Source organism: Scardinius erythrophthalmus (genome assembly GCF_964197995.2).
Source record: "Scardinius erythrophthalmus genome assembly, chromosome: 23".
Lineage (NCBI taxonomy): Eukaryota > Metazoa > Chordata > Actinopteri > Cypriniformes > Leuciscidae > Scardinius > Scardinius erythrophthalmus.
In genome coordinates this window covers 18,598,249-18,618,779 of record NC_138243.1, presented here as the reverse complement: position 1 = coordinate 18,618,779, position 20,531 = coordinate 18,598,249, and the positions used below count along the sequence as shown (strand labels likewise).

General features: G+C 36.7%; 2 protein-coding genes across 2 annotated transcripts in view; one reads left to right on the top strand and one right to left on the bottom strand.

The window, feature by feature from the left end:
• Nucleotides 1-6,493, top strand: part of cltca (clathrin, heavy chain a (Hc)) — a 36,200-nt gene extending 29,707 nt beyond the window's left edge. The window contains exons 23-31 of the mRNA XM_081355169.1: nucleotides 227-499; nucleotides 594-761; nucleotides 1,017-1,166; nucleotides 2,030-2,161; nucleotides 2,254-2,364; nucleotides 2,481-2,651; nucleotides 2,736-2,957; nucleotides 4,580-4,655; nucleotides 4,747-6,493. Of these exons, the coding sequence (XP_081211295.1) occupies nucleotides 227-499; nucleotides 594-761; nucleotides 1,017-1,166; nucleotides 2,030-2,161; nucleotides 2,254-2,364; nucleotides 2,481-2,651; nucleotides 2,736-2,957; nucleotides 4,580-4,655; nucleotides 4,747-4,883 (1,440 nt within the window). The 3' untranslated portion in view covers nucleotides 4,884-6,493. The remainder of the gene's footprint in view (nucleotides 1-226; nucleotides 500-593; nucleotides 762-1,016; nucleotides 1,167-2,029; nucleotides 2,162-2,253; nucleotides 2,365-2,480; nucleotides 2,652-2,735; nucleotides 2,958-4,579; nucleotides 4,656-4,746) is intronic.
• Nucleotides 5,768-8,510, bottom strand: ptrh2 (peptidyl-tRNA hydrolase 2). The gene is made up of 3 exons (XM_081355170.1): nucleotides 8,380-8,510; nucleotides 8,028-8,097; nucleotides 5,768-7,146 (listed from the first exon to the last, which is right to left on the bottom strand). The coding sequence occupies exon 3, from the start codon at nucleotides 7,138-7,140 to the stop codon at nucleotides 6,601-6,603; it is 540 nt and encodes a 179-aa protein (XP_081211296.1). The 5' UTR covers nucleotides 7,141-7,146; nucleotides 8,028-8,097; nucleotides 8,380-8,510; the 3' UTR covers nucleotides 5,768-6,600.
• Nucleotides 8,511-20,531: the final 12,021 nt, after the last annotated feature.

Here is a 20,531-nt window from a genome sequence, read left to right as displayed (position 1 = left end):
TATTTTTTCAGATTTATTCATTTTAGTACGTCAGCTTTAACTTGTTAGCTGCCAGGGTAGCATTTCTAATTTGCAATTTTTCAACAGTTTTTCGAAATTGTAATTTTATTTAACGATAACAACACTGGTTATTAAGAGAGATGATTGACAGAGCTTGTCTATATTTGTTAGCCAAAACAAACAAAGCATCACATTTGAAGTTCATTTGTTTTATTATCGCTCACAGGTTGGAGATCGCTGCTATGACGAGAAGATGTACGAGGCGGCCAAACTCTTGTACAATAATGTCTCCAATTTCGGCCGCTTGGCTTCTACTCTGGTCCACTTGGGCGAGTATCAGGCCGCGGTGGACGGAGCCCGTAAGGCTAACAGCACTCGCACTTGGAAGGAGGTGTGCTTTGCTTGTGTGGATGGGAAGGAGTTCAGATTGGCTCAGATGTGTGGCCTTCACATCGTGGTCCATGCCGATGAGCTAGAAGAGCTCATCAACTATTACCAGGCAAGTTTTGATCCTACAAAAAAAAAGAAAGAAAATTCTGCAACTAACAGAGCTGATCAAATTGAATGATATTGTTTTCAAATGCTCTCTGTAGGACCGTGGCTACTTCGAGGAGCTGATCACCATGCTGGAGGCGGCCCTGGGGTTGGAGCGTGCTCACATGGGCATGTTCACAGAGCTGGCCATCCTCTACTCTAAATTCAAACCTCAGAAGATGAGGGAGCACCTGGAACTCTTCTGGTCCAGAGTCAACATCCCCAAGGTACACAGCAGTACTAACGATGATTGTTATTGCAGATGTTGGTTTGTAACACTCCTCTTTTTTGTTTTAAGAGTCGCTCACTCAGTTCTGTTAAACAGCAGGAGTTCATTGATTTCTTCTCCTATTATCCCCCTCCAGCTATAATTGAATTCAGCGTGTAATCTGATATTCTCTTGTGATCTTGGTGTCATCATCTGCAATGCACAGATGTTACAAAGTCTGTCTCCTTCACTTCTTGACATCTTTCACTTTCAGGTCCTGAGAGCCGCAGAGCAGGCTCACCTGTGGGCGGAGCTTGTTTTCCTCTATGACAAGTATGAAGAGTTTGACAACGCCATCATCACCATGATGAGCCATCCCACAGATGCCTGGAAAGAGGGACAGTTTAAGGACATCATCACCAAGGTAAAGTTCAACTGCTTTCATAAATCGATAAATTCAATTAACTTTTTTTGAGTTCAAACTCAGTTGACTTTCCCAGTAATGTTAAAACTAAAACAATTTTAATAGCTATAGATTTAGTATTTAACTGAAATAAAGCTGAAAGAAAAGAAGAAATAAAAACATGAGTTAGTTAATTTTTAATAGTGGGGAAAAATGTTTTTATACACTAGTGCTATTGCATTGAATAAATTACCAACATTAATAAAGGGGTGTAAGATTTGGGGAGTTTTAAAAAAAGGTGTATGGGATACTTATTTTGTACAGTTTGTAAACTTGTCAAATTTCAATTCAAGTCAAATATCTAATTTGTTAACATTTACATGTAGTAAATTATATAATTATTATTAATTATAATTAATATGACAAAATACAATTTTATTAAAAATTGTCAATTTGAAAAGTGATTTAATTACATTAACATATAGTAAATAATATTTGTGTACAAGTGTCTTTTTATTAAATGATTCTAATTAACATTAAATAAAGTGAAGACATCAGTTGTGAATGTATTGATTTACAAAAAAAGAGAATAAACATGAGAATATTAAATGAGAATATTAAATGTACAATAAAAATGAGAAATGTTGCCTTGGCGGCTAATTTAAATAAAATAAATTATATTTTTGAAGTACTAAAATGATTTTAACTAAAATAAAAATGAATTAAAGCTAAATAAATTAGAAAAACAAACATAAAAGCATATAAAATTAAAGTTAAAATAAAAGCTAATTAATAAATACTATACTAGTAAATAAATAAATAATACTCTAATAACACCAGGAAATGAATTAAATAACAGTGACCGTGTTTCTTGTGTTGTTTAGGTGGCCAACGTGGAACTGTACTACAAAGCAATCCAGTTTTATCTGGAGTTCAGGCCCTTGTTACTGAACGACCTGCTCATAGTTCTTTCCCCAAGACTGGATCACTCACGAGCCGTCAACTTCTTCAGCAAGGTAAAGCAAGCGAGCACAAGGCCAGCTTTTCCAACTTCAGCAACTTCCCCCTATTTAAGATCCGGTAAAACGAGAGTTTTTCATTCCTCCAGGTTAAGCAGCTTCCTCTCGTTAAGCCTTACCTGCGATCAGTACAAAACCACAACAACAAGTCTGTCAATGAAGCACTTAACAACCTCTTCATCTCAGAGGAAGACTATCAGGTACAAACAACACTTTAAAGCATTTTTCTGAAAAAAACATTGAATAGTTATTGTAGCTTATTGCAGTAGCTCTTGTCCACCACCTCATATCTGCTGTTGAACTATCCCGTCCGCAGGCGCTCAGGACATCTATAGATGCATACGATAACTTCGACAACATCTCGCTGGCCCAGCGTCTGGAGAAGCACGAGCTGATTGAGTTCAGGAGAATCGCTGCTTACCTCTTCAAAGGCAACAACAGATGGAAGCAGAGTGTGGAGCTGTGCAAGAAAGACAAACTCTACAAGGTGAGGTGGACAACAGGGTTGTTATCTCAGTTATGCTGTTTGTAAATGTGTTGCTGATCTGATCTGATCTGTTGTTTTACCCAGGATGCCATGCAGTATGCATCCGAGTCGAAGGACACGGAGCTGGCCGAGGAGCTGCTGCAGTGGTTCCTTCAGGAGGATAAGAAGGAGTGTTTCGCCGCCTGCCTCTTTACCTGCTACGACCTGCTCAGGCCTGACGTGGTGCTGGAGACGGCGTGGAGGCACAACATCATGGACTTTTCCATGCCTTACTTCATCCAGGTGATGAGGGAATACCTCAGCAAGGTAAGGACGGGCTTCTACTCTAAAATAGGGCATAAATGTGTGGAGGAACTAAAATGATCAATTATTGTAAATAAACTTGACTAACATTTTAAACACAAACCATTTTAAATATGTTTATTTGTCATTTTGAAAAGTGATTTATTAACATTTACATGCAGTAAATTATATTAGTATAATTTAAAGATATCAATTATCAATGTATCAAAAATAAAAATGTGAATAATTTTGATTTTAATCTTAAACTCAAACCTTTTTAACATCTATTTTTCACTTTGAATGTGATTTATTAACATTTAAATACTTTATATTAGTATAATTATTAGAATTGCATAAAATGAACACATCAATTATCAGTATATTCTTTGAAGGTCCCATATTGTACACCTTTCTGGAGTTTTATTTTAGGTTTTGATGTCCTTTAAGAATATATATTGGTGGTATAAGTACCAAAAACCATCTCAAAATATTTTACAGCTCCTTTTTTCAGGAGCTCTGCTAAGAACAGTTCGATTTTGGTCGGTCTAATTAATATTCATGAGCCTCTCTTCTGATTGGCCTGTTGTTTTCTGAGTGACGCACGGCCAGGCCAACCACAGGTAACTAGGTCCATGTACGCTGTAGCCTGCTGTGGCTTGGTGATGCTCACAAGTACACTAAACGTTAGTTTCTATTAGCAAAACAAAAGACAGAGACTGAGTGAACTCAATCTCACCGTCTTTAACTCAATAAAAACAACAGACACCAACTGTAACTTAGGAAAACAAACAACGTATTTTGTCTTGTTTCCAACAGATATTCTATCAAAGCTTCTATCAAAAACAACACGTTAGTGTCGCATATCCGTTTACAAACTATAATTTCAGATTATGCTGGCTCCATAATGTAACATAAAATTGCGAATTTGAGGTCGGACCCAACAATGTAGGGAGTGCAGCATCTTTGAGTAAAGTTAGCTTCTTTGAAAAAACGGCATTGAACTGTGCCTGATCGACGAAGCAGTCACTTGCGAAATGTGCAGAACAGACGGTTAAGGTCGAACTAAATTACTGTGGTATTTCCGAACATTAGCCACTGGTCTCTTATATTAATGTTGCTCGGAAGCCTGTGCAATGATGTAGTTTCCTGACATCCATCGACTGAACAGCGTTTTCTCGACTTGGTAGTTTAATAGCCTCTGTTATCATGAAAAAAGCCAGGAAATTTGACTTTTGACAATATGGGACCTTTTAAAAATGTTTAATTTATGTTTAAATTGTTAGTTTTTATCTATTTGTCACTTTCAAATGTAATTTATTAACATTTAAATACTTTATATTAGTATAACAAAATAAAGACATCACATCATCACTATATTAATTTAAAAATAAAAATGAGCAAATTTGACTAACGTTTTTTAAATCTCCATTTGTCATTTTGAAAATATATATAGTAACTTCTAATATTATAAATATTAAACAAATTTAATTAATTGTAACTATATTAGTGAATAATATATTTTTGAGTGACTGTATTAATCGGTCTTATTATTGATTTAAAGTTATTTAAATTTTAAAGAGTTATTCCTAGTCCTCAACAGAAATGAACACACACAGACTGAAGACTTACTTCTCTCATGTTCTTAGGTGGACAAGCTGGAGACCTGCGAGTCTTTGAGGAAAGAGGAGGAGCAGGCGACGGAAACTCAACCCATTGTTTATGGTAAAACAATGAAAGCACATATGCAATGGAAACTATTTCTATTTTTTAAAATTAATTTTTAACACATTTCTCACTATCTCCCATTCCTCAGGCACACCTCAGCTCATGCTGACAGCAGGCCCCAGTGTGGCCGTCCCCCCGCAGCAGGCTTACGGCTACGGGTACACAGCAGCGCCCGGCTACCCACAGGCTCCTCAGGCCCAGCCAGGTTTCGGTTACGGCATGTAAGGACCTCCCTGTTTCCCGCTCGTCCCTCTTCCTGCTGCCGCTTGGTTCGGTCCAGCAATCCCCGTGGATCTCTCTCCCTCAGTCCTCCACCGGTCCGACTCTTACTTTGTGCTCGCAACGGGGGATTTGAGCAAATGTTATTCTTTTACTTCACCTTTTTTAAAATGATCGTTTTTTTGTTTATCGTGTTTTCTTTATACCATCATGAAGGACTTTATTTCTATATTGTCAAAGATTTCATTGAGAATTATTTTTGTTTTCACATTCCAAATATCTACTAGATTTAATTTCCTGTCCATTTTATCTGTCAATTTAAAGGGGAATGGTGTCTACAATGAGGAGACTTGTGGGAGAAGCAAGTCAGTTTAATTAAAATAAGACAGAAAATCTGATTTGCACTCCGTAGTCAGAGGAAAAACAACTAATGTATCATTTTGATGTGTGTGAGCAGCTTGTTCAGTCTGTCTGCATTTAACTTGTATATTCCAGGAAAGAAAATAAAATCGAGGAAAATGTGACTACCGCCTCCACAAACAAACACTACTCAACACCAGTAATTAAATGCGGGTGTGTAGCTCTCGATAAATATATATTTAAAAAAAAGGTTGTTTTAAATGCGTGAAGACACACTCATACAGCATCTTCAAACTTTTTCTCTGACCTATGCAGGTTCACTTTGTTTTCCATATGAAAAACAAACTTTTGTTGTGCAGTATCGTGCTCATTGTGTGGGACCATCTGTTTGAAAAGGGGTAATGATTAAAATATATATAAATATATATGCGGCTCTTCACACCTGTGTGTATTTTACTAACCTTACCTCTCTGTGCTGCAGCGTGTGTGTGCGTATGTGTGTATGCTATTGTTGTGATGTTTAGGTCACTGTAAGGCAGCGAAGTGAGACTAGAAAGCCAGTTTATCCTGCCAGTTGTTCCGAAACTCAATTTACCCTTTATTTGTACAGAAGAGAAATCACAAATGGTAATTTGGTTTAAGAAAGATTTAAACTCCCTGTGTGTCCTGTACTCAGTTTTCACTGAGTTAATCGTACATATACACGTAAATTGTAGAGATCTGATTGTGCACAGAGAATGAGATATCCCCTCCCCTCCTTCTTCCCCTCCAGATTACCACATAAATAAAGGCTTCTTGTTCATCAAGAAAAATATGGTCTAACCACAGTTTCATGTGCCATGTATTTTTTTTTGTAGTTCCTCCCCCTTCATACTCACTGGACAGTTTGATTCAGACATGCTTAACATAAAGCTTTTAAAGTGTCTCGATCACACATGTAAATAAAAATGTTAATACTCGCGTCTGATTTAATAAGCAGCCAGTTTGTCAAAAATCCAGTGTTTTAAATCTAAATCCTCGCAGGTCATATTAGCATTGTGCAACTGAAAAAGGAACAGGAGCAGGTCATTTTTGCACCAAAGTTTAACAAACAAAAGTCCTTTATTCCATTGGGTATGAGGGGGGTGATTAATATGATAAAAATGAGATTCCCAAATAACTAATTTTCTGTACATAAACTTATGACAAAACAAATGTACTCGTATGTTCAATGATGGAATGGGTGAACTGTTTACTTAAAATAAATGGTTAAACCTATAATGTGTCATTTTAACCCTTTTAATTCAAGTTCTCCACTCGTATAAAAACTATCATGTCGTCAAAACTGCACCAGTTTTGTCCCATCTTATTTGAATAGTGTTATTCAGTATAGTTTCAAGTGTCCTGTCACTTTGTCAACAAGATCAGCCGGTCCGGGTCCCACGCCAAGAACCGTCCGAGACCCTGGTGCAATTTGGGTTCTTCCGGCATCTTGGATTAAACTGACGGGAAGTCCGACCTCTTTGGCGTGGGTCAGCAGCTCCAGCAGACAGTCCTCGTCTGGAGCCTTGACCACCACTTTGGGCTGCACTTTGGGCTGGCCGCAGTACTCCCACTGCTTCAGGAGCTCGGGGTTCCTGCGCAGGACCTGCTTGTAGGCGGACACAGCAGCGTGAGAGCACTGTGCCGCCGCTTTACCTTTGCCCATCTTCAGATCAGTTCGGACCACCAGGATCATTTTGAACTCTCCGCTCTCGCCCATCACACTGGCCTCGCTGCCAGCACCGGTGCTGTTTCCTAAAGCCGCCATCATGCTGCGGGACGATCTGCCAAAACGCCCACTGAGGTGCCATCCGAGGCCGAGCCCACAGCCCACACCTGCCAGTATACCCAGAGCGACAGGCCCATACAGAGAATCCATCATCACACCCTGATGAAATACAAAGTGATTAGCAGTGTTGGGTAAAAGTCAGTGTAATTAAATGACTGTACTGATTACTCTCTCATAAAAGTATTAATGCATTACTTATTACTTTCTAAATCCCATATGAACCTTGACCAGTTGAACAAGGATAGACAGGAAACGGCTAAACCCTTACATAAAATTATCATGGTAACCATAGGGTTAATGTTACAAGATAAAGCCGTTATTAACCAATGGCATATAAAATGACAGAAAGATTCTGAAAACACTGTATGGATGAAAACAATGATTCGTCTTTATATTAGTAGCTAAAACTGTTACTAAAGGTTTTTGTTTTGTTTTGTTGACTATTGTTAAGGGAATGTTATAAAACGCACAGAATCAAATAATTCATGGCTCGATCACATGTAAATAATCCTAAATATAATAGTCACATCTGACGTAATAAGAAGCCAGAATGCATATTAGCATTGAGGTGCAATTGAAAGTACAAAGAGCATATAAAATGAAACTATGAGAAAGATTCTGAAAACAGTGTATGGAGGAAATATAAAAAAAAAAAAAAAAATTTTAGTAACAATAGCCTAACTGTTACTGTGGTATTTTAGAGGAAACTATGGTAATGATAGTAATTTTGGCAAAATATGTGTTATAACACCCACTGAATCAAATGAACATTATTTGTGTTACTAATATTCTATGAAACAAATCCCTGTGCACATGTAAATGTCATTCGTCCATGGCAACTCATGCTGGCAATCAATCTGGTTGGCTTGAATCTAGTATTTAAAACGTGTTCATTTAAACGACCATCTAGATTAAACTAACAAGTGCTGGTGAGCCTATTCAGAATAAATGTATTTAAGACCACTTGAAATCGGACTCACCAGCGATCAAAATGATTCAGCAGCCTGAAGTTTCCAGCAAACTCCGAAGGCCGCTTCTTTCAAGCCGACGCTTATTGATGACGTCACGAGTTGGAGTTTAAAGAAACCGCGGAAAGCCGAGAAAAATTCAGTCAGGTTTGTATAATGTGTATTTCATCCTTATTAATGAATATTGTATTGCGGGCACCTTAATTTCACACATCTTTTTCAGGGACCTTTGATTTTAGAACGGAAATAGTCCACCATCATTACACTGACTAGGCTAATGTGTATTTGTCTTGATGCCTATTTATGCCCACGACATTTGACATTATAATAGTGATTATGTCACAAAATCTAGGAACCTGCTTACCTAGACAGCATTTTTGAGCATCATGGGTTAGCTATATAGGCCATTTAAAGGCAGGTGGATGCTGTAACAGCTGCCTATCTACCGTACTCCCACAATTAGGTCCCAATCTCTCATCCGGGTACTTTCAATTCTTTTGAACCCCAGAGGCCCAACCTAATTTAAGACAGTGTACAGAAGCTTTGAAATCAGACACTGTTTTTTGGCCTAGCCTCTCATGATTTTGCACCCTTAGTGTAGCAGGTGTGCTCAGGATTGTGTAAATGTTCTTGATTCTGACATTTAAGATTGTCTTATACCTGCTGGTTCTTTTTGTTGTTGTTTATCTAGGTTGCTGCTGTTCATATGCTGATTTGACACCAGCTGTAAAGGTTATCCATCCTGGGTGAAGGCACTATGTGAAATATGTAATTGCAAAGAATCCAAAAATGAATAGGCTACCATTACAAATGCGCATTACATTATGTTAGACATGCATTTCAGCAGAGAATTTGTAGGATGTTTTTTTTGTGTGTGTGTGTGTGTGTGTGTGTGTGTGTGTGTGTGTGTGTGTGTTTTTGTGTTGCTGCACTTAATTTTTTGTGCGGCTGCCTACTGAATTTTTTGACAGACAAAAGAAAGAGATGTGAAAAGATCTGGTCCAAGATGAAAACCGTTATCAAGCGTTTTCACAGCAAAGGGCAGTACCTTTACGCAGTGATGGCACTGGTATAAAAATGTTTTGTTTGCATGATGTCAACTCCCTGTAGTACTTGGAGTTATTTTCGGTGCATTTGTGGTGTGCCTCAGGGTTTTTTGTGTGGTTGGTAACTGAAACGAGAGTCTTTATATAGACTGTCATGCCACTGGCCTATTTAGTGCTTGTGAGATCTCACTAGACTATGGTATCGGTAGGTGGACAAATACACATCCTTCCTGTGAGTTTGTCACATGCAATCTTTCAAACTTAAAGAGTTAGCTCACCCAAAAATGAAAATTAACCCATAATTTACTCACCCTCAATCCTTCCTAGGTATATATGACTTTTTCTTCTTTCAGCCAAACACATTCGGAGTTCTATAAAAAAAATATCCTGGCTCTTCCAAGCTTTATAATGGGAGTGAATGGTACTTTAAGATTTTGAAGCCCAAAAAAGCACATCCATTCATCATAAAAGTAATCCACACGGCTCCAAGGGGGTTAATAAAGGTCTTCTGAAGCGATGCGTTTTTGTAAGAAAAATATCCATAACTTTATAAAGTATAATCATTGGCCGGTAATGGCTGTACGCAAGTCTAGTTCCGGCAGAAGAGTGAACTCTGTCCCGACACATGATGTATTGATGAATGCGGAAGCGAAGAGGATAGAGCAAAACAAAACACCAGTCGTGAATTAGAAGTTTAAAATGAATTTTTAGAGAAATGTCGAGGAATTTCGATATAAGAGAAGAGGAGCTTGAGTTTGTTACCTAAGCTTACGCTACACATATTTTTTGTACAAAAACGCATCGCTTCACTTTAGAAGGAATTTATTAACACCCTGGAGCCATATGGATTACTTTTATGATGGATGGATGTGCTTTTTTGGTTTTAAAATCTAAGGTACCATTCACTCCCATTATAAAGCTTGGAAGAGCCAAGATATTTTTTATATAACTGTTTGGCTGAAAGAAGAAAGTCATATATACCTAGGATGGCTGGAGGGTGAGTAAATTATGGGCTAATTTTCATTTTTGGGTGAACTGACTCTTTAAGTTTGAAAGATTGCATGTGACAAACTCACATATTTTTGGGTGAACTAACCCTTTAAAGTCACAATAAAATCAAAATTGACAATATTACAGCATTAATTATATATGATTTATTCATGCACAAGGGCATTTAAAAAAAATCAACTTGGATTAAGTTGATCCAAGTTCTTAATCAAGTTCTTGGATTAAGTTGAATAGCAAACCACAGCCATCCAACGATTTAATCAATTCCCAAAGGGAAAAAAATCAAGCCCCAACCAACATTTTTTCTTATATGAGAAGCTGTTTCACTCAGATATACATCACAATAGGGAAGTAAAGACTATTGCAACTTCCGTTTCATGTCGACTTCAGAGGGATAGTTCCCTCAAATTAAAATTCGTTCATTTACTCACCCCTTATGTCATTTCAAATGATGTTTTTTTTTCTGTAGAAAGTTTTGCACAATCTCAATTTCACAATTTCATTGTATGGAAAAGGGCATTGTGACCACTCTGCTAAATATCTCCTTTTAATTTGCACAGTACTAAATAGTAAGTCACAGATTTTGAATGACATGAGGGTGAGTAAATGATGGCACAATATTCATTTTTAGGTGAACTGCCATTTTAATGACAATGATGGGATGTTTAGGTCCCAGATTTAAAAAAATATATATATATATTGAAATGAACAGGCAAGCCAACAAATGGTTTTGGCTTTACAAAATGTGGGTTGCATTCTTGGCATCCATGATGATTCTGGCAGTGCAGATGGTTGTGTCACTGGGTCATGCACAGGTCTGATTGGGTTACAGTAATTTGCAAAACACAGAAAAGAACCTCAGCCACCAAAATGATCAGAGAAAGAGAAGCGAGAACAGACAAGACTGAATGCAGATACTTCCCTTTTCTGCCTTCCTCTGTGTGGGCTTGAAAGACATTTTAAACATTGTGATTTTCTGTCCCTCAGGTGCATGAATATCTATAATTAGATGTCTGAAAATGGGACAGAGTTAAAGATTCCTTGAAGAACAGCGGGACTGTGGGACCAACATAATCAGAGCTCTGGAAAGACAGGTCAGCCTTGCAGGCTTTCTTCTAATGTACTCATTGACCTCACTTTAACAGAAATGTGCACACTTAATGTAGTTCCTTTTATAAGGCTATCTATCTATCTATCTATCTATCTATCTATCTATCTATCTATCTATCTATCTATCTATCTATCTATCTATCTATCTATCTATCTATCTATCTATCTATCTATCTATCTATCTATCTATCTATCTATCTATCTATCTATCTATCTATCTATCTATCTATCTATCTATCTATCTATCTATCTATCTATCTATCTATCTATCTATCTATCTATCTATCTATCTATCTATCTATCTATCTATCTATCTATCTATCTATCTATCTATCTATCTATCTATCTATCTATCTATCTATCTATCTATCTATCTATCTATCTATCTATCTATCTATCTATCTATCTATCTATCTATCTATCTATCTATCTATCTATCTATCTATCGTTTTGTGGTCGAATGTTATTGAAAGAAGTATCATGCTTACCAAAGCTGCATTTATTTGATTATTAGAATATAAAATAAAAGTACAATTTTTATATATTTTAAAATGTCTGTGATGACAAAGCTGAATTTTCAGCATAATTTCTCCAGTTTCTCCAGAAATTATTCTAATATGCTGCTTTGGTGCTCAAGAAACATTCCTTATTAGTATCAATGTTGAAAACAATGTTGAAAACTGCTTGATATTTTTGTAGAAACCGTGATACGTTTTTTTCAGGATTCTTCAATTAATAGGAAGTTCAAAAGAACGGCATTTATTTGAAATAGAAATATTGTGAAATATTACTAATGTATTGTCACTTTTGAATGGTAGCGTGTATACACTTTTTTTCAGACATCATAATTACAGAATTCCCTCTTATGCATGCATACAAATGTACAAACAGTAGAAACCATGGATAGGAAGAGGTTTTGTGGATGAGGCCAGTCCTGCTGCAGTACATCCTGCTACAGACATTCATGTTGACGAAGTTGCAGAGGTCAAATGAATTAGATAGAAAAAAACTTGATTCTGTATGCCTTAAAAAGATTAAAAAATCACCATTAACAGTGTCATTTACATCTTAAAGCCTCATCTTAATCCAATAAAAACACTTGCAGTGGTTCTCACAAATCAAGAATGACATCTAACTGTAAGTTAGAGCCTTTGCCAAGATGGTCTGGGTTTATTAAAACCCCCTGAGATTATTTTAATAGATTTTGTTTCAGTTTTGCAAAAGAGGCTTGAAAAAGCTTAGGTGTTCTTGCGAAATAGCCTCGGGTATGTAATACCAGTAGTTAAACACTGGCCTCTGAGTGGTTTCCTCCCACACAGCTGAATGTGATAGAGTGTGTGCTCTACGTGCTCTTCAAGAGCACATACTGTTCAAGTTCGCCACTTTAATGTTTACATAGTGCGATGAGCATGAAAAATTTGTAAATATTGCATTGTATTTACTTTTTGCATTAGATAATACAGACTTTCAGCCCACCATCTTCAAACTGACTGACTACTTTTTGCTCAGGGGCTGATAATGTGCAGCTTTAATTGTGCTTTAACTGGCAAGTTTACATGGAAAAACCCATCTTTCATGCGAGAAACTCAAGTCGCCTCTCAGCATGTGTGGGAGCGTTTAATCAGGCGAAATGCCCTGACTCGTAAGACTGACGTGGAAATGATTCTAATATGACTAAGTCTGACATTCCCGGACCAGGCGTCTGACTTTGGCTTTTCCAAAACTGCAGCACCCAATTGACGCAAATGACTGCTTCGAAATAGGCCAACGGATGCTCCACTCCCCTGAACAAGATCCCATTTGTCCACAGCTCATTTTTAATATGAAAAGGGATAGTTCTGCTGTGAAATTGTGCCAATGTTTTATCTGATCTGACTTTTAAATTGACTTTTGTTGGTAACCTAATGGAGTTAAAGGGATTAGTTCACCCAAAAATTAAAATTCTGTCATCAATTACTCACTCTCAGGTTGTTCCAAACCGTTATGATTTAAACCTGTACTGACTTTTAAAGACTTTAGATGTCCGCATCTAGTTTACTTTGTTGTCAATATGCTATTGCATATTTGTAAATCATCTATTTATTTGTGTACATTGTGTGCGGCCAAATGTGTATCGTGGTTACGGCCTTGTTTTCTCCTCTTTACTGCCGTCTCTCTTCAGGCAGCACATCAGAAGTTGAAGCTGAGCCTACTGTTATGTAACAATTATAAAATCTTTCTATCTATTTTTAGACTTCAATCTTGTCAAGTCTTTTAGAATCGACGATGAGCTGGTTTTGATCTTGGATCACTTTGTGCATGGATTTGATTGCATTAAAACCTTAAAATATGATGCCGTTATTTTAAAGATTGTTATTATTTTTTGTGTGTGTGTGTGTGTGGTTGCATAATGCCCTCTCTAGCTCAGCACAAAAACATGCCTTGACATCTCCATCTCTTCCACATAAACTCTAATTATTGCTAAACCTGACACCAGTGATTTATGAATGATGACTTTGCAGATTTTATATCATACTTGTATAAACAGTTTCGACCTGCATCTGGCAAAACATCACATTAAAACAAAAAACCCTATATATATTCAAATCTTTAAAGGGATAGTTCACCCAAAAATGATCATTCTGGCATATTTTACTCACCCTTATTCCTGTATTACTTCCTTTCTTCTGTTGAACACAAAAGAAGATATTCTAAAGAATGTTTCAACTGTTTTGTCCATATAATGAAAGTCAGTGGGGTCCAAAACAACATTGTGTTCCACAGAAGAAAGTCATACAGGTTTGAAACATCAGGAGAGCGAGTAAATGATTGCAGTTTTCATTTTTGGGTGGACTATCCCTTTAAATACAAATTCAGCAGGGCCAGTGGCCAAACACCTTAACCCAGCTGTGACCTTAAATCCAAACCAAATCTTCACCAAAATCCTACTGGGCATGCCGTGTTTAATCCCTTACATTTGCATCAGCCATTAAAGCAAACCAGCACGCTGCAATGGCTTTGAAAGGTCTACACTTACAACTTAATGTCACATGTAGTGGGGAATGAGACAGTTTTGTTTTACTTTCCTGGAATTCCAGTGTTGCAGATCTCTAGCCCTTTTCCAGAAACCCTTCAATACTTCCATAATATAAACCCACAAGTTTCACTAGCACTGCAAAACAACCTGCCCCCTTCACCAGCAGGAGATGGAGAGACCCAGAGGAACATTTTACAGCTTAGAACTGGCTCTTTCATAGCCAATTAATGGATTTGTCTCAGATGTTTCTCCTAAAATTCCCTAGTAGCCATAAATTATACACAATTGTTGACATGCAGCAAGAGAGTACAGCTATAAAATGAATGTGATTCGAATAATAAATATTGTGGTGAATATATTTGGTGTCATGGCAAATCTGAGCTCAATTTGAGAAATTATTCTCTTCAGAGAAGAAGCTAAATGAAAATCCTGTCATCATTTACTCATCTTCCTCGTGTCGTTCCAAAACTGTTTTTCTTTTTCTGTGGAACATGAAATGAAGATGGTTTGAGAAACATGGGTCTTTCTTTGGTTTACTATCAAAGTCTATGGGCTCTGATGTTGTTTGGTTCCAAATGCTCTTCAAAATATATTTTTTGTGTGTTTTGCCAAAGAAAGAAATGCACACAGGGGTATGAGGTGGAGTAAACGATGACAGAATTTTCATTTTTTGGTCAACCCATCCCTATACACAATTTGTAATGTATTTAATCTGGATCAGATCTAAAAGAAATCTCATTTTTGTTGGGAAGTGATGAAGAAAAAGCTGAGGGAAAGAGCAACCACATAACTGAAACAGAAATAGATGAAATGGAAAGAATAGGGAATCTGTGAGCGAGTTGGTGAATGAGCGAGCGAGGGAGGGAGGGAGAGATAGGCAGAAGGAACTTGCTGCCCCTGGTTGGTGTTGTGTAAGACTTGGCTGGCTGTAGCAGAATAACACTCTTATTCTCTCAGTGCTTTGAACTCTGGTACCCTACAGCTCCGACCACCCCTCTCTGCAACAGCGAGAACTCACACTGAGGTGCTCCTCTCTCTCTCTCTACCTACCTCTCTCTCTCTCTCACTCACTCTCTCTATCTATTTCCCTCTCCCCTTTCCTGCTGTGTCGCATTTCTCTTTCTCTTCCCATCGTATGTACCTCTCTGCTCCGTTCTCATTTGTCTTTCACTCTCTCCCACATGTAGTTGCCCGCTTCAGATGTGTCAGTGTACCCTTCACATATGAAGTGAAGAAAGTTTGTGTTTTCTGTCCTGATGGACTGGGAACCAGCGTGCACAGCTTCTTCGTCTGGTAAGAACCACCTGCAACACGTCTGTGCCGTGCAAATTTGTTTTATAATAGTTTTTATTTTATTTTATTTTATAGGAGCTGCTGCATGCGCGTATTTCAGGTTGCATCTGCCTAAAGGCGTGTGTAATGGTGTTTTTCTTGTGCAAGTGGTTGTGTAACCCACACATTGCTTCCGTGTTGCATATGCGCATGTAAGCAATGTCTATGTTGTTCAGGCTGAAAGTGAATCCACGTGCGTGTGATGGTCTCACAGCAATGCTTGGGGTCTGCAAGTGTGCCTCTGTGTTGACCAGAGTCGATAACGGGTGATGTTTCGTGTTGTGTGTGTGTGTGTGTGTGTCTGTCAGAACGTCAAATCGTGTTTAGGATCGGTTGTCATTTCACGAGGCTGTTGGAATGAACGAACCCGTTGACCCGCGGTTTAGCTGACGACACGCCCCTCTCTCTGTCGTCTTCTTCTTCTTGTTGTTGTTCTCTTCTCACTCACACCTTGTGTTTTTCCCTTCGCCTTGCTCCGTCGCCGCTTTTTTATCTTCTACCGCACAAATGTTTACGTTAAGCTTCTGTCTGACATACAGGTGCTGGAACGGCCACAGACAGATGCTTCAAACATCTGGTGGGTTTTAGGGAGGGCTCACTAACTGTGAATAACCCTCTGCGTCACACGCGCGCTACGCAGTTGCTGTTTCAGTTGGCACCGTCTCTGGATTCAGGTGTTGAAAAGAATGTACTAGAAACTTCCTCTGGAAAAAGAACTTTCCTGTCCTAAATGTAATCTGAGAAGGTTTAGTGACTTTTTTTTTTTTTTTTTACGGTTTGGCTTGTTGCTGTGTTTCTTGTTATCTGCTAGAACTGAAGCGACACCGTGTGGTTGGTTATGTAACAGACGAACCCAGTGACCCCTCGGATTCATTGAGGTTTACTAGGAACTGACAAATTAAGTTAGTCATGCATACACTTTAACTGTGAGCTAGAGTATTATATATTCTATATCTACATTAGGGATATTCATTATATCAACACTATTGTCGGACATTTATTTATTTGTTTGTTGTTGTCCGGCATTTGATTTTTATTGGTTGAAATTGTTTCTACTTATTTTAAGATTAGTATTGCTATAATCTATAATGGTGGATTATGGCAAATATTATCAGTTTTGTGTACATGTAATAATAGAACAGATATATGTGTTTGTGCATAAAAATGAATGGGTATTTTGTTCATATACTGTTAATTAATTTCAATTAAGTCACTCTAAATTAATTTAACATAAAAACAATTTATTTTTTAGTTGCTGGTTATGTATTTATTACATATAAAAGCTGAAAATAAACATTTAGATTTTTTAAAACAGACTTATCTAGATAGAACTTCATTTTGTTTTGTGTTTTCCTTCAACTCTACACAATGTCCAGAAGATGGCGCCATAGACCACTGCGAGTTTTTGGCCCTGCTGTTACTAAAGAGTCCAGATGCCATCTGAGACCTACACGTTTTTACTCCACATTGTGTTTAAGAAATGAATAGACTTGTTACCTGTCCTGAAACTCCTAAAGGGGGCATTTTTGAATTTTCAACATATGGATTTCTCTTTTCTAGAAAAATAATTCTTTCTTTTTAGCCTGTGAAGGTGTTGTCATGTTTTCCTGTTTGTCTTTTGTGACAGAGCAAATGCACGGATCCATTCATATAATACGCTCTGCGTATATAATACATGTCATCTCTCTCTATACTTTTGAATACATAGTAGTTAATTATTGAGCGTGAACTCATACATTGCTGGAAGTAAATACAGTTTTAGTGCAGGTTCTGATATATCTAGGTGAATCTTATGAAAACTGTCAGAAATATCTGGGTCATCCAGATTACACTTTGCATAAAGAAATAAAACCGGAATCAGTTATTTTCATGTCAGTTAAAAACCTTTGATGCTTACATTGCAGATTCATTATCATAATAATTTTACATTTTAATTTGACTTAATGCATTTTGTGGTCGCATTGAACTGTTTCATCTTTAGTATTTTTTGTTTAATGAATATTTTTTTTTTTCCCCGCAAAACAACTTTGAGATCTGCTGCAATGTACAAAAAAATGATAATGATATTTCAATTGTAAAGTACAACTGTAAACAAGTATACATAAATGTGGCATTAGTTGTATTGAACTTATTTACTCCTGATATTTTTTTAAAGGTCTGGACATGGTGGTTTTCATTTCTGTTTTACGCAGTATTCAGTATGAGGAGGGAAACGAGCTTAAATGTTATGAAAATAATCTCAAAAAAACTACAATGACTACTTTGTTAATGCAAAATATAAATTCTTATTTTCTCTCCTTTTTAAGGTGAAATATAACCTGAACATGTTCCCCATTCATCATCATTTAGCGCGTTTAACACATTTACTTTCACAACCAAGATTTTTACGTTTCCTGAACATCACTGACCGTTTGATCCACCGAGTTTTGATTTAGTGATGAAGGACACACACATTTAGTTCTCGCTGTTGTCCAGCAGAGGGTGAAGGGTATAATTATTTAAAGAGGACCTGATGTTAATTCAATCCCACTCTTGTGAAGTCACTCTTTCCTTATGGACCTGTCAGTCCATCAGAAATATGGAAAGGATACATAAAACTGTGATGAAAATGTTCAATATAAATTTATGGAGCTGTAAGTTTTTACTGGCCTCTAATGAATGACAGATGACCCACATCGCCAGCTCATTGGAAGCCGCTAAAGACCGTTACTAACTGAACGAGCGCCGTGATAAAGGTCTTTATGAAGTTCTCGTGATTTGTGTTTTGTCTTGTATCTCAGAGATTCGTGTGAGTCACAGTTCGACCCCAACATCTCCCTTTGTGTCTCTCAGTGGGAGGCAGGACCACGTGTACTCTACCCCCTCGCAGGAAAGTCAGTTGTTATAACTTCAACCAGCGGGCACTTTTATGGACCTTTGAACTGGTCTACAGACCACTACTTTATTCAAGTTGTAAAATATCATTCCTCTTACTTTCTATTTTAGAGATATTAACTCATCTTTAAGTTAAATATACCGTGATGTACTGTAAATCACATGTCCATGATGTGTGTAAAAAAAAAAAAATTATATATATATATATAATGTAATCTAATAGTATAAAATAAGCAAATAATATTTATATATATCACATTCCATAGTGTTTACATGACACCTTGGTACTTTATGAAACACCATGTCCAGTAAACATGGCATTGTCATGGTGCCATGTTCAAAAAACAGTAGTAGTGATTTTTGTGAATATATTGCTGTTAGTAATGGCTGTTGTCATTGCACTTTTATTGTCAGTTTGGAAATTACCACACTTTACTGTAAATCAACAAATTTGACCATAAAAACATGGCATTGTATTTCAACATTTACACTTGAATGTAAGCCGTCATTTAGGCAATCTCTCATAAAAAAAGAGTGTGTGTGTGTGTGTGTGTGTGTGTGTGTGTGTGTGTGTGTGTGTGTGTGTGTGTGTGTGTGTGTGTGTGTGTGTGTGTGTGTGTGTGTGTGTGTGTGTGTGTGTGTGTGTGTGTGTGTGTGTGTGTGTGTGGCAGTTTTCCTCCACATAGCCAGTGTGTTCCTACAATGTCATTTTGCCGTAATCAGCTTTGAAACACATTTTGTTTTTTTATAGGATGTGAGGAAAATGGCTATTAGTCCATTTGAAATAACGCAGCTGGCATCCATCAATAAGGGAAGTACACTGCATTTCTCTATATAAAGTTTTACACCGGCTATAGAAAGTGATAAATGTGTTTAAGTGTTCACTCTTAAATAAAACTGCAGTTGGTGCCCTGAAGCTGTAACAAACTATGACGATAAAAATATCACGATTTTTTTCTTGTCTATGTTTATCTTGTTTTGACATGAAAAAGAAAGGCTTTAGAAAAATAGTTTCTTCTGTGTTTCAGTGTTTTATGTTTGGTGCTTTTTGTGTCTTTTGTGCTTTTTTGTGTCTTTTGTGTTTTGTGTTCATTCTCAGATTTGTTATTTACCTGATAAAAAGTTTTACATTTATGCAATTTTATTTTATTCTTAAAATTGAAATATTCTTAAAATATAAATAATATGATTAATATACATTTGAACACAAATGAACAGGTTGGTTAAAACATTTAACAGAACAATTTACTGTGTGTTTGTTAACTGTTAGTCTAACTGGTCATTAACTTGCACAAATACACATTTCTCTCGCTATCTTAATCTGGATGTGCCATAAAAGAATTTTTAATTGGTTTCAAATGACAAATTTTAACCAATCTCTAAACCTTAAATAAAAAAATTGAGTTTTTAAAATTAAGAAAAAAACTTTTTTTTTTTGAGTTTTCTAACTTGTGGGCATATTTTCAGATAAATTTGTTTAGGCTGGACACACACACACACACACACACACACACACACACACACACACACATATATATATACATATATATATATATATATATATATATATATATATATATATATATATATATATATATATATATATATATATATATATATATATATATATATATATATATATTATGCACACACACAAACAAACTGATGTTTGTTTCACTATATTAGTGAAGACATTGCATAAACGACATTGCATAAAAAAAATTATATTTTCTATCATCTAACCCAACCCCTAAACATACCAATCCCAGAAATGTGCAAAACACCAGATTTAAATCAAAACTTTTTATTAGTGAGGACCAGTAAAACATTTCACTTTTGCAATTGTCGCATGTATAGCCAAACACACACACACACACACACACACACACACACACACACAATTAGTATATTTAGTATATTAGTATATTAATAAGTACAAAATTACACATACTATTTACCATGATCCAGATTCTGAAGCCCATCTCACTGTTTTGGGAAATTCTTTTTGTGAATTCATGAACTTAACTAAACTATCCCAAATCCACTTGCAGTCCTAAATGTGAACACCATTGTCCAGGTGCACACAAATACACACTCCGATACCTCACCCCTCCCTGTCCCCTCACTACG

Bases quoted from the DNA above. Each gene is read 5' to 3' on its own strand.
- ptrh2 (XM_081355170.1), bottom strand. From the start codon at position 7,140: ATGATGGATTCTCTGTATGGGCCTGTCGCTCTGGGTATACTGGCAGGT.